General features: G+C 49.0%; 1 protein-coding gene across 2 annotated transcripts in view; it reads left to right on the top strand.

Moving 5' to 3' along the window:
- The first annotated feature begins 8,690 nt into the window (after positions 1–8,690).
- The window catches only part of TENT4A (terminal nucleotidyltransferase 4A), a 47,865-nt gene continuing 42,871 nt past the window's right edge, over positions 8,691–13,684 (top strand). For both annotated transcript variants that reach the window (XM_036279425.1, XM_036279426.1), the window contains exon 1: positions 8,691–9,403. In XM_036279425.1, the coding sequence (XP_036135318.1) occupies positions 8,691–9,403 (713 nt within the window). The remainder of the gene's footprint in view (positions 9,404–13,684) is intronic.

Genomic DNA, 13,684 nt, shown 5'->3' with positions numbered 1-13,684 from the left:
CAGTTCCATCTGCTAATGCAGAGTAAGCCTCTCAAACATATATATATATATATATATATATATATATATATATATATGAAAGCATTTCTCCTATAAATGTAACACAGGTCACACAGTAAAACAGGCAGTCAATGCTAAGTGTTCTGCAGTGCTTTTAAAATAGTCCTACTGTCTTCCTTGCTAAGGCAGTGGCTCCCGTGTTCACCATCCAAGGCGTCCTGCCCCAAGCTCCTTGGTGGAAACCTGGACACTCTCCGGATTCTCCCTCTCCCCTTCCTCCACGTGGAATCAATTATGGGGCCCTGATGACTTTACCTCCGAAACATTCTGTGGCACAGTCACTGCTATGTTAGCCAGATCCACTTTCTGTTCTGAGCTCTCAGCTCAACTACACTTGCTAGACTCCCTCGTACTGGGTGGGGCTACAAGTCTGAGTTCTCACAACAGGGATTCGGGCCAAAGTTGCGTGTTGGGCACCCCCAGGCCTGGCTTCTAAACCTCCTGCAGGATCCTCCATCCTATTTCTTCCCTTTTCTGCTGGCCTTCTGCAGAGAACCAAGAGGACTGCCAGGCCCCAGGGAATGGCAGAACTTCTAAGTGGAGGAGCCTGCATCCCTGCATGACTGCACGAACCAGGACTCTTCTTCCCCACACCCAGCCCCATTACAGACCCACATTAGACTGGATGGGAATAAGAAATAAACTCTGACTATACCATGTAACTGAGATTTTAGGCTGTTTCTTAGAGCAACCATAGCTACTTACTCTGATCGACTTTCACCTAAATAATTTTTTCTAAACCCAATACTCTGCCCATGACCTACTTTCTACTTCTGTCAACAGGTCACGTCTCCCCAATTTCTATCCCTAATTGAACCTTGTTCGTCACAATTCCACCTGCTAAGGCAGAGAGAGCCTCTTAAAACACAAGTCAGACCATAGCATTCCTTGGTGTAAATCTTTTAGTGGTGACTTCCAATATGGCCTTCAAGTGCTATAATGTGACAGATTGTCTTTCCATGCCTGGCTTTGGTCTATAGTGTAACCGTCATATTAGATTTCTGATGCCACCCATAGGGCCTGGCCACAGGGAGTGCTGGTCATTTCTGTCTCAGGACTGTTTTTCTCATCATGCTTCTTCTGGAACATCTTTGTCTGCCTCCCTTCTCCCTCTTTCTGTTGGCTTAACTTCTCTGGGCAACACCTCTTCCAGGTCCCCTTCCTCTATATCCCTGGAGTCACCAGCACACCATGCATGCCCCTATGTTTTTATACTCAGAGCACTTGAGACAGAGACTGTATTGGTTGCCTATGCTCCAGACACAAAGCAGAGGCTCATAAACTATGCCCAGATGTGACAATCGAAAATGTCTTTAGACATTGTCAAATGTCTCCTGGGAGAAAAAAATCAGCCCTTGAGAAGCCCTGCTCTGGAGTCATGTGGGGGAAGGGACTATCTGCTAATTCTGACAAGAAAGCACAGGGCACACTTTCTTGATGGAGTCAACCTTGTCAAAGTTTACCTGAAACTGGATTTTGTAAAAGAGGCTCTTGCAAACAGATTTGTAGGGACCAAACTCAGAAAAGATTGGAGGTGGCAGATCTTGGGCTTACACAAACCCACCATCTGCTTTTGGCTAATGACCCCAGTCTTTTTCAACATGGCCATATGCCCAGCGCAAGCACATCTCGTGATTGGTCTAAGCCATTCACAATAATTTTGTGTACCAATATCCCAGCCTCTCTTGCAGTTAGGAGTGGTCTTATAACCAGTTCTACTCAATGTAATATAAGGAGAAATCTAATGTGAGGGTTTCTTGCAAATTTTTACTTTTCTGATAAAAAGGGTCACAAGCAGCAGATATCTCTTCCCCCACCTTCCGTCATTGACTGTGGACATATGGCTAGGGCTGGGACAGCCATAGTGCAGGGGAGTCAAAATGGATCAGCTTGGACATCCTGGAGTGCTATATCACCATGGCAAGTGCCCTCTAACTTCTGATTTCTTGTTTTGGGAGGAAAAGAATTCTTTGCTTTGAATAATCCCTTGTAGTGAATTGAATAGTGCCCCCCCCCCACCCCATTCATGTTTACCTAGAACCTCAGAATATGACTTATTTTGGAAATAAAGTCTTTGTAAGAGTAATTGGTTAAGGATTTTGAGATGAAATCATTTTGGATTTAGGGTGGGCCCTAAATCCAATGACTGCTGTCCTTACAGGAAGAGGAAACAACACAAGGAGACTTGTGGAAAGCAGGCCATGTGGAGACAAAGATAAATGCAGCCACATGTCAAGGGACACCAGGAGCCACCTGAAGCTGGAAGAGTCAGGGAAGGTCCTCCCCTAAAGCCTTCAGAGGGAGGGTGGCTCTGGTGACTCCTTGATCTTGGACTTCTGGCCTCCTCAACCGAGAGAGTAGATTTCTGTTGTTTTAAGCCCCCAGTTTGCAGTCACTAGCCACAGGCAGCCCTGGGAAACAAATGCAGTCATTATCAGTGAAGCTTTTTGTTACTCTTGATGGAACTACTCTTAATTGGTACCAAAAGACTTAAGTTGAGGGCCAACTTAGAACTGCCACTGGGGGATTTTATTTCCAGGAACCCTCCTTTGAGGATGGGAAAGGAGAGGACCAGCAGAAAGGGAGCTCTGAGGGGAAATGAACTGATTTATTCTAAGTCAAGGTGGAGCCCTTAAAAAAATAGTTCCAAATATTTACCACTAATTTATTTTTTATGTATCATTGAGACATTTAATATGAAGAACAACATGCATGTATAACTCCATTTGCCTTATTGGAGGAAATAAGACTTTTTACACAATATTACAGATAATTGAGGCTTACCAATTTTTATGTTCACAAACTTCTGTTCTATAATCTATATCTATTTAATATTAATTTTAAAGTATTTTGAGATATATATTTTTTGCTTTCTCAAAACCAAGATTGTTTTTTAACATGCTTTAACTTATGTATAAATTTTAAAAATATTATTTAATTTACTTCTTTATTTTTATATAATAAAATTTGTACATATTTAAGGTGTATAACATGGTAATTTGATATACCTATACACGGTGAAATGATTACTAGTCAAGCTAATGTGTCCATCTCCTCTCATAGTTGCTTTCTTTTTGGGTGGAGCGTTTTGAAAACCTCCCTTGCCCCTAGAGCTCACCTCCTGCACGTCCCCTCCTGGGGACCAAGCTTACAACCCCCGGCATATGCCCTGACCGGGAATTGAACCAGGACTTCACAGTCCATGCATGGGTCGTTGCTCAATCCTCTGAGCCACACCGCTGGGCAACCTGGGAAACTTTCCCAGGAGTGTCCCAGCAGCCTTTCCTGAAAGTCTTTTACTCTAGGATGGAGTTACATGCTGTGCTTACCTCAGCGCTGGCAGGAAGACTGAGATCACCAGACTCTGTGGTCTGAGGAATGTGGCCTCTTTCTGTGCACCTGGCCATGAAGACCCCTGGGAAGAATCAGGGTTCTTCCAGCTAGAACAGAGGAGGGCAGCAGGACCAAAAGACTTGGGTGGGCAACCAGCAGCATCTACCTAGGGGTTGACATTTCAGAATAAGAAATTTCAGGTTCACATCTGAATTTTCCAGTTTCTTATGAGACAGAGCATTTCTGGTACCTTGGACGAGTCCCGCATACGGGCAGCCTGGAGAGGAGTGGTGAGTCCTGCATACGGTGCTCTCCAGGATCCCAGGGTCCCCACCACTCTTCATTCATGTCCTATTGAGGGCCCCACTTCATTGATAATGCTGTATTTGTTTCCCAGGGCTGCCTGTGACTAGTGACTGCAAACTGGGGGCTTAAAATAACAGAAATCTACTCTCCCAGCATCTCCCTTTGCTGTATGACTGAAGCTCCTTGCATCAAGAAGTGAAAGCTATTTCTCTACCACTTAAATCTTGTCAAGGCTTCATCACTTGCTTTGGCTCACAGAATGGCGAGGAATTGAAGGCATGCCAGTTCTGACCTTGTGCATGTCCACTTGCTTTCTTTTTCAGCCATCCCGAGAACAAGCTGGGTCTAACCTGCTAATGACACAGAAGCCAGTCCCTGGTGCCCCAGCTGCCAGCCAGCCAACTGCCAGCCATGTGAGTGTGGCCACTTTAGACTATCTACCTTTAGCTCACCTGCAAGCTGACTGTAGCATATAAGTGATCTGTAAGCCCAGGTTAGCTATATCTGACCCAGATCAACAGAACCATGCAGTTGGTCCATTGACTTGTGAGCAATAGTAAATACTTATTTGAGGCTACTGAGTTTGGGGGTGGTTTGTTACCCAGCAGTAGCTGACTAACACACACACCCCTAATTTTTTTCAGTTACTTACATTACCTATTCAGTTCCTGTGAACAGTTGAGTTTGGGAACCCTAGATTAGGCAGAGGTTTTCAAACTTTACTGTCTTTAAGAATTGCTTAGGAAATTTACTTAAAATACAGATTCCGTCTGGCTGGTGTGGCTCAGTGGTTGAACGTTGACCCATGCACCAAGAGGTCGCCAGTTCAATTCCCTGTTGGGGCACATGCCCAGGTTGTAGGTTTGGTCCCCAATGGGGGGCATACAGGGGGCAGCCGGTCGATGTTCTCTCTCATCGATGTTTCTGTCTCTCTTTCCTTCTCCCTTCCTCTCTCTCTAAAGTCAATAAAGAAAAAAAATTAAAAAAATACGAATTCCTGGGCTCCAGTCATAGAAGGTTTAAGTCAGGAGAGTCCCAGATATCTGCATTTTAACTAACTAGCATATCCAATTCTGGTGCAGGCAGTCCATGGTAGGCCACACTTTGGAAACCATCTGTTTGTGAGAACAAACCATAATGTGATCTCTACTATTACTTCTCCTCTAATATCAGGGGAGAGAGAGAGTTGGTTTTGGCCAAAAAGAGAAAATGCTGGGCTCATCTGTGAAACTAGGTAAGCAATGAGAAAGACTTCCCATGCTGAGTTTCAGGAACTGCATTTTACTCTCAGTAAAATGCTTTCAGTAGTGCTTCTTGATTTATGTTAAGAAACATATCGCTTCTAATTTACATAAAAAGATTCATGACCAAATACACAAATAACAAAATCCCAGATCTAATTACAAGAAGTTGAATGGTGGCTGATGAATCAAACTAAGAGAATTAGCTAGAGGCAAGCAGCAAAGATGGAGCATGAGGCTATAGGGGAAAATGTTTAAAAGAAGTAAACAATGACAACCGGTATAATAGATCCTGGAAGCTGGCAAGGTAAGTGCCTATGTTCAGTCCCATTGGGTGGGTCGGTAGGCTCTTGGTCATTCCATCAATATTTACTGAGGACCTACCATGTGGCAGACACACTTCTTGAGCTGGCCCAGAGCATGGTAAAGAAAAAATAAAAATTCTTCTTTTTGTGGATCTTACATTCTAATGGGATGAGGGGGCACAGAGGATGAAAAAGATAAGATTTTTATCAGTGTAGAGAGGTTGAATTGTGTTCCCCCGCAAAAGATAATGTTTAAGTACTAAACTGGGGTACCATTAAATATAACCTCATTTAGAAATAGGCTCTTTGCAGAGGTAGTCAAGTTAAAATGAGGTTATTAGGGTGAGCCCTAATCCAATATGACTGCTGTCCTTATAACAAGAGGAGAAGAGACCCAGACACTTGGGAGAACTCCACATACTGATGGAGGAAGCAGTGATTGGAGATTGGAGTGATGCACTTATAAGCAAGGAATGCCAAGAACTGACCCAACACTAGAAGCTAAGAGAAAGTAGGAGCAGATTCTCCCCTATAGCCCTTAGAGACAGGGTAGCCCTGTCAATAACTTGGTTTCAGACTTTTAGCCTCTAAAACTATGAGAGAATTTCTGTTGTTTTAAGCCAACCAATTTGTGGTATTTTGTTACATGGCCCTAACTAGTGGAGGTAACTGCTAACAGAAAAATAAAGCAAGGGAGGGAAGTAGGGATTGTTGAGGGTTAGGCTTCAGTTTAAAAAGAGTCAGTTGTAAGTCCTCACCAAGACCTGAGACTAGGAAGGGAGGAGCCATGTGGATATCTGGGAGAGGAGCATCCCAAGCACGGAACAGTAAGTGCAAAGGCTCTGAGGAGGGAGTGTGCCAGCTGTACTGTGTCTGGAGCAGACTGGGTTAGGGTAAGAGCTGTGAAAGGAGGTGGGATTAAAATGGAGGACCAGACAATGTAGGGACTTGCAGGTCATACTAAGACTGAGTGAGAAAGCCACTGGAGGGTTTTGAGTAAGAGTGACATGGTCTGAATTTTTAGAGTAACACTTTCTTTTTTTTTTTTTTTTTAAGGATCACTCAAAGTATTGTGTTGAGAAAATGCCAAAAGGGGCAAGAATGGCATGTGGGAAACTAACTAGGTGGAACTGTTTTAAAACAGGCTACAGAAGAGTGGTAGCTTGAAGGGAGTAAAGGTAGGGGAATGGAGGAGGGAATTGCTATTGGGTTTTGGCTGTTTCTTGCAGGTGGAGCCAAGAGGATGTGCTGGTTATGGAGAAAGGGGAGTCTGGTATGACTGCAAGAATTTTGGCCCAAGTCACTGGAAGCAAAGAGCTCTACAATAACGACTATTTGTTTTCCACAATTGACTTTTGTATGATTTTCTGTAGTTTACTTAATGCACATGTTCTAATCCTTGTCATAATTTCCCATTGTACTGAAAAAACGTATGAATCAAAATACTCACTTTTTATATTAATACCATTTGCCAAAAATGAATATGTAACATATGATCTTTCATGTTAATAAGATGTTTGAAGTGTCAAGTGCTTACTAATATGTACTCACTTTCGGTATGGACCAGGAAGAGAGCATTTAAAATATATCACCCTTAAAAAGACGTTGCTCAGGTTATGTTGAAAAGCCAAGGTATGCTGCCAGACCAAGGCAAACAGCTCAGGGCCCTGGCTTGGGTTCCTTGAAGTTGCCCGCCAGGGAGTGAGTGCATTCACTGGGCCAGACCAGGAAGGGCACAGGTCCCTCAGAGGCCTGGGAGTCTGGTGGAGCCAGTGGTGTCCTGTCATGCCATCTGGGCTTGCGTGGCACGTGAGGGTTTATATCACACTCCGGCGTCTGCTTTGGACTTCATAGAATGGGTGGTTAGTCTTGCATTCCAAACAATACCATTGTCAAACCGGGATCATAGCATTTTCTGGACACTGGGAACTCAAACAGCAGACAGCTGAAGGATTCTCTAAGTCCTGCCAATACTGTGCCAGCTTGAATAATCAAGGTCACGAGGCCCCACACCCAAGTACACCGGTTGCTTCTCTGATGGGTAGCAACGCTGTTTGCCTCCGGAAATCGCACCAGTAACCTGACTTGGAAGTCTAAACTTCATTTTCTGCACACAAAACCATTTTAAAAAGGAAACAAATAAAAAAGACGGCAAGGTGACGCGCACTTAAGGGTACTGCCAGGCCACCCCGGGGCCTGCTACGGCACAGCGCTGCCTAGGCCGCAGGCTGTGGGACCATCTCCTCCGGGAAGACGCCGGCGAGCACGTGGGCGGGCGCGCACACGAGTGCCTGTAGCATGACTGGCTGCACACGGGGCCCCGAGGATGGACGGAAGGGGACGTGGGCAATTTCGTTTTTTCCCCGGAGCAGCAATACAGCGCGGTGAAGCTGGCCCGGCCCTTCTGTGAGGCGGGCGGGAGGGCAGAGTGAACAGCCCAGAACGGCGTCCGGAGCCCCCAACTGGCTGCGCGGAAACTTCCACCCAGCGGTAGTGACCTCCTGCCGCTGCGCACGCGCAGCGCGGCCTGAGGGCTGACAGGGACCCCGCCTCAGCGCGCAAGTCTCCACGCCTCGGCCTGAGCCCAGCGGCTGGAGGTGGGAGCGGCGGAAGTAGTCGGGCCAACGGCGGCGCACTGGACTCCCCGTTACTTTCTCTCTCATCGCAGCCAAGTTTAGGCTAAAAGGGTGCACGCGGCCGCAGCCACCCCTGGATCAGCCCCTCCCAGTCGCATATCCTTCCGACGCGCTGATCTTCCCACCCGCACCGAGGAGTGAGCCAGTCCGCAGGCGCGGTAACTAAGGCGGCGGTGTCTAGTGAGGATTTGAAATTGGCCGCGCGTGCGCATTGGGGCCCCGGCCTGGGCGAGGAAGGCCGTGCTTCTTCCGCGCCCGCCCCGCCCCCGCCCCGCTCCCTCTCCGCCCCTCATTGGAGCGGAGGCGGCGGCGCCCCCTCCTTCCCCTGCGCCCTGTCGCCGCCGAGAGTGTCTTTTCGCCGCCGCCACCACCGCTGCAGGAGCACGGAGCTTGCGGCGCGAGCGTGACTGAGGGCCCGGCGCACGGCGGCGGCCCTCCCTCGGGTCCCGGGCCGCGCGGCGCCTGGGCCCGCCCCCTCGGCCGGCCGCCCGCCCCTCTCCCATGGCCTCTCCCCGAGGCCCGTGTGGAACGCCGCCGCCGCGGCCCCCACGCCCGCCTCGCGCCGCCTGAAGGAGCCCGACAGGCCCGAGCCGACCCGCGGCCTGCTCGGGCCGGCCCGCGCCGCTCCGGGACCCCGGAAACCACCGCCGCGAGCCAGCCGGAGCCGCAGCGCAGGCCCGTCCGCCCGCCCGTCTGTCCACCCGCAGCCCGTCCGTCGGTCCGTGCACGGCGCGGCCGGGCTCGGGGCGCGGCGGGGGCGGGGCCGCGGCGGGGCGGGCGGGCCCGCAGGCCCGCGGGGCGGTGCGTGGATGGATCCGCGCGTGGCCTGGATCCAGCCGGAGCAGAAGGGGCCGGCCAATGCCCTGTGGATGCAGATTTGGGAGACCTCGCAGGGCGTGGGCCGCGGCGGCTCGGGCTTCGCGTCCTACTTCTGCCTCAACTCGCCCGCGCTGGACACGGCGGTGGCGGTGGGAGCTGCCGGGCTGGGCGGCGGCGGCCTGGCGGGGCCTGTGCTGCCGGCCGCATCGCCCCCGCCGCCCGCGCCTGGCCCCGCCGCTCTGCCCCCAGCGCTGCTGACGGCGCTCGGGCCCGCGGCAGAGGGTGCTCGGCGCTTGCACAAGTCACCGTCGCTGTCGTCGTCCTCCTCGTCCTCGTCCAACGCCGAGTCGGGCACCGAGAGCCCTGGCTGCTCGTCGTCGTCCTCGAGCACCGCCTCACTAGGACGGGCGAGCGGCGGCCGCGGCGATGCCTTCTTCCACTTTGCCGACGGCCCTCCCAGCACCCCCGGCGCGGCCAACGGGCACTCCGGGTCGCGCGGCCCCGCTCCCGCCGGCTCCCCGTCGCAGCACCAGTTCCACCCGGGCCGTCGGAAACGCGAGAACAAGGCCAGCACGTACGGCCTCAACTACCTGCTGTCAGGCAGCCGCGCGGCCGCGCTGAGCGGAGGGGGCGGCCCCGGGCCCCAGGCGCCGCGGCCCGGCACTCCGTGGAAGAGCCGGGCATACAGCCCAGGCATCCAGGGGTGAGTGCGCGCGGGCGGCGGCGGGGGAACCCGGGGCGGGGGAAGGGACGGGCAGGGACCGAAGAGGTGGGGAGTGGGGACCCGGCCTGGAGGGCGTGCGTGCGTGCGGTCCTGCGGTGGGTGTTGCGAGCACTCGGACATCCCCGTCTGGGATCCTGTTTTATTTCAGGGATGGATGTTGGAGGCTAAGGTCCGACTGTTCTATAAGATTTTCATTTAAAAAAATTTTCATCTTCAGATTCTGGCACTCGCCTAGTTGCGTTTCCACCTTTACCTAGTCTAAGACCCTTGAATAAATCTTTATCATTTATTTCTAAAAAAAAAATACTAAATTCTTTTTATAAATGAGTGATCAATTCGACTTGTGCAGATGTTTGCTTTTTTTGCCTCTTGAGACTGGAAAGAGCCATCAGATACTTTCCTCTTTTTATCCCCCCTCTACCCCAGACATGCTAGGGACCGACCCTTTGTCAAAGATAGGTATGGCGTTTTATGTAAGTTAAGTTGCAGACTATTTATTATTGCCAGGAACTTGAATCAGATTGAAGGTAAATATTGTTAACATTTTTTTTTGTTTTTGGCAAAGTCCTTTTAAAAGACGATGTTTTGTTTTTTTTTTGGTAGTAATAAAATTTAACCAGTAATGAATTTAGAAGTGTCTTTTTTAGGAGAGGGCTTGTATGATGATTTAATTTTGTGCCGAAATTAACATAAAAAGCCTCAACTGAAGTTTTGTTATATTTTGAAAGAATAGTGTTCAAAGACAATAAAAAACGTTTATTACACATACTTACTCTTTGCAAGATGCCCCCTTTATTTTAAATGTTTCCACACCAGACTAGAAGGACTTATAAGTTCTACTTAAGTTGAGTGCAATTACAGATGGCCCAGACTGGTAAAAATGTATGTGGTTGGGTGGAGCTGTCCCAGGTGAGGGTGCTCACGGGTGAATGTTATTTACCCAGTCCCTATGCATTTCTTAGCATCTAGAAATAACACATTTGTACATAAATTTTATTTCAGTATTTCAAGACTTAAATCATAAACTTTCCTTGCATGCTCATTTAAAAGGCACCTAAGGATTTCCCAGGGTGTTAGGGTTGTCATTTCACAATTGCTAGATATTGAGATTACTTCTGAAAGGAACTCTCTTTTTTATAGGTCTGTTTATTCTCATTGGAAGTGTGTTGGAAAACTAGTTGATCCTACTTTAAAGCATGTGTGATACACGTTAAAACTGCATGTTCTGGAACTTGTTTCACCTGGTTTGGGTTAGAAGTGTTACTTAATTCCCTGAAGCCTGAGCATGCACTTTGGACCCAGTAGGCGCTCAGTCTCCCCTTCTTCTCTCCTTCCAGTTCTTATTTGTAGAACTTGCTGAGAAGAGATGGTGGGAGCACTTTCTCGATGTATGACATTATACCTAAGAGTTCTTTGGGGGACCTTCAGGTTTCCTAACCTGTCATGTAATTGGAATTGGCTCTGTGTCTTAGTACCAAGAAATAGGAAGATACATGGTCTTCACTGTAGATCATTTTTGGACTCAGACAGCTGGGAGTCCTCCTTTTCTTCATGAGTTTTTAGGAGTGGCAGCATCATGCCCTGTGCAAATCACTTGGGCTCTGAACACTGTTTCCTCACTCTTAGGGTTCTATATAGTAAGCCTTAGTATGTACCTTGCTGTTGCTTTTTTAGTGAATGAGCCCACCATATGCCAGGTGCTTTGCTAGAATCTGGGGCAGGGTTTGGCACAGTCTCATGATCATGACCCCAAAGCCTGGCCCTCCTTAGAGTGCCCCTGCTGAGTGCACATGAGCACTGTCTGTCCAAGTATGCAGATCTCATGCCCATCACTCTCTTGTATCCAGTGTTTCATCAGTGTCCTGTTTAATCTCTCTGTACCTCATCCTTCTCATCCTTATGCAGACTGTTGTCACCTCTAGTGGAGATTACTCAAGTAGCCCCAGATGGTTGTCTTGCCCTCCTGTGGGCTTGTCCCAGCATTACCTGCCAATGGGGTGATCTCCTGCTAGCAAGTTTCATCAGGCCTCACCCCCTTGGAACCTTGTGTTGGTACCTCCCCAGTTCCTTACCTTAGCCTTAAGGTAAATGCTAAAGCCTGAAACTTAAAAAAAAAAAAAATCTTCCTCGAGGATATTTTTCTATTTATTTTCAGATATAATAGAGGGAGAGGGAGAAAGGGGGAGAGAGAGAAACATCGACGTGAGAGGGACACATCTATTGGTTGCCTCCCACACGACCCGGACACCCTGACCAGGACCAGGGACGAACTGCAACTGAGGTACGTGCCCTTGGTGGGAATCGAACCTGCGACTCATTGGTCCACGGGCCGATGCTCTTAACCGCTGAGCCAAACCAGTCAGGGCTAAAGCCTGAAACTTGCAGCAGGCCTCAGGGCACTGCTGCTCTGGGCCCTGCCAGGGGGTCTGCTTCTCCTTTCTGTGAGGGTTCCACTTTGCCATCCCTTGCTTGCCTGAGAACTCAGCTCATAGGCCTTGTGGTGTAGAGCTAAGACTGGGTGCTGAAGCAGCCAGGAGGTCTACGTTTTAACCCATCTTATAGGGGACTCAGCAGTAATGCTCGTGCCTGCTTCTGTGTGTGTGTGTATGGGGGAGGGGTATACCATGTCCCCAGTACTGACCTCAGTGTATCCACTTCTTGCTATCTCTGCCTAGAGGAGAGCCTACTAGGATTACCTGCCATGAGCATGGAAGGGCAGGATGCTTTCTGCTTGGTTTGCTACTCCCAATCCTATCAGACTACCATTTCAGAGAGGACAGGGAGGAGGAATAGTAAACCAGAGTAGTAGTTGAGTGGTGCCTGTGATTAAAGGAGGAAAACAACTGATGATGATTAACTTGGGGCCCTCTGGACTTAAGGGGGGACTGACTTTTTGGTATTAAGAAATAGCTCGGTCTGGAACTTGCCCCTGGCTACTAGCTTACCCAGAGTGATGGGGAAGCCTCCAAAAACTCTTTCACTTGTGGCTTAGGAAAAGAGCTGAGGTAAGAGAGTCCCTGGCCTGGCCAGCAGGAAAAAAACCTTATTGATGAGAAGTTGCTCAGACCTACTGTATTGTCCTAGGACAGGCATTTCTGGAAAGGCATTGTTTGCAGTTCCCAAGAGAGGATAAGCAGTTGCCTGGTGCAGTGGAAGTCTGAGTAGGATCAAGTGAACCCAGTTGGGCCTTTGCCTGGTGGTCTATGTAGCAACCTGCACTGTTAATTTTTTTCTGCAGAGGAGGTTTCTGCCTTTGGAAACCTTGCCTGGTGACTGGACTTGGTGGACTTGCCATTTTGCTTTTATCCTTGAGTAAGATAAAGAAAAAGCAGGTGAGAGGAGAGGGATTAGTGCAAGAACCTCTGGAGTAGTGAAGGTGAAGTGCTTGTTTTGGAGCTGCCATTGGCTCTAATTCTTATTCCATCTTTTGGTTGAACTCACCCTTTTGGGAACAGTGTGGACAGTGTGAGATGTGCTCTCTACCTGGGCTTCTGACATAGAGATGAAGGCAGGTGTGTGGACAGGCTCATGGGCCTGTGCATCCTGGCCTCTGGTTGCTGCCACTTTTTCATGCCCTCGCCTCCTGACTCAGCAGTGCTTTGTTACTTGCTCTCAATAGCTTCAGAAACTTCTTCAGTTTAAAGGTAAAGAAAAGTCCTGCACAAGTGAGGGGGGAAATGTAGACCTCAGATACTTTGCCACATTCTTACTGGTGCTCTGTAAAGCCCAGGAAGAGCAAAATGAGACAAGGGAAGTCCTCAAGCCCTGCAGTCCAGGGCTCTGATCAGGCTTCAGTTAGGGGCTTGGCCTTTCGAAAGTTGTCCTCTAAGGCATGCTTGCAGTGTGCAGCAGTCCTATGTAGCATTCTCTCTGCAGGTCCCTTGACAACATTTAATCTTTGACATCTTCTCTTCCTCCAAAGAAAATTTTGTTCTTTGTGTGAAGTTTGTGAGAAATCTATAGAAGCCTTTCATAGGACATGGATAGCCACTCCGCTCATGGCCCTGGGCATGGGTTCTTTCTAATTTCATGTGTGTTCTTTTTCCTTTCTTCTCCTGAGGGAGTTAGAGCCTGGGGGAACAGGCAGGATCCCCCCTCATTCCGTGGCTCCAGCCTGACTGGTACTACCTCAAGTAGAGCCAATATAACCTCCCCTAACTTATCCTTGGGGGGATCAAGTGGGAGGGCACAGGTGAGAGCCCAGCAGGGCCCACTGTCATCACTCTAGTTGCCTTTCTTTCACTCCAGTCTCTTCCTGTA

This window comes from Molossus molossus, unplaced genomic scaffold, assembly GCF_014108415.1.
Source record: "Molossus molossus isolate mMolMol1 unplaced genomic scaffold, mMolMol1.p scaffold_m16_p_3, whole genome shotgun sequence".
NCBI lineage: Eukaryota > Metazoa > Chordata > Mammalia > Chiroptera > Molossidae > Molossus > Molossus molossus.
The sequence above is the reverse complement of the archived record's forward strand: the minus strand, read 5'-3'. Positions and strand labels throughout refer to the sequence as shown.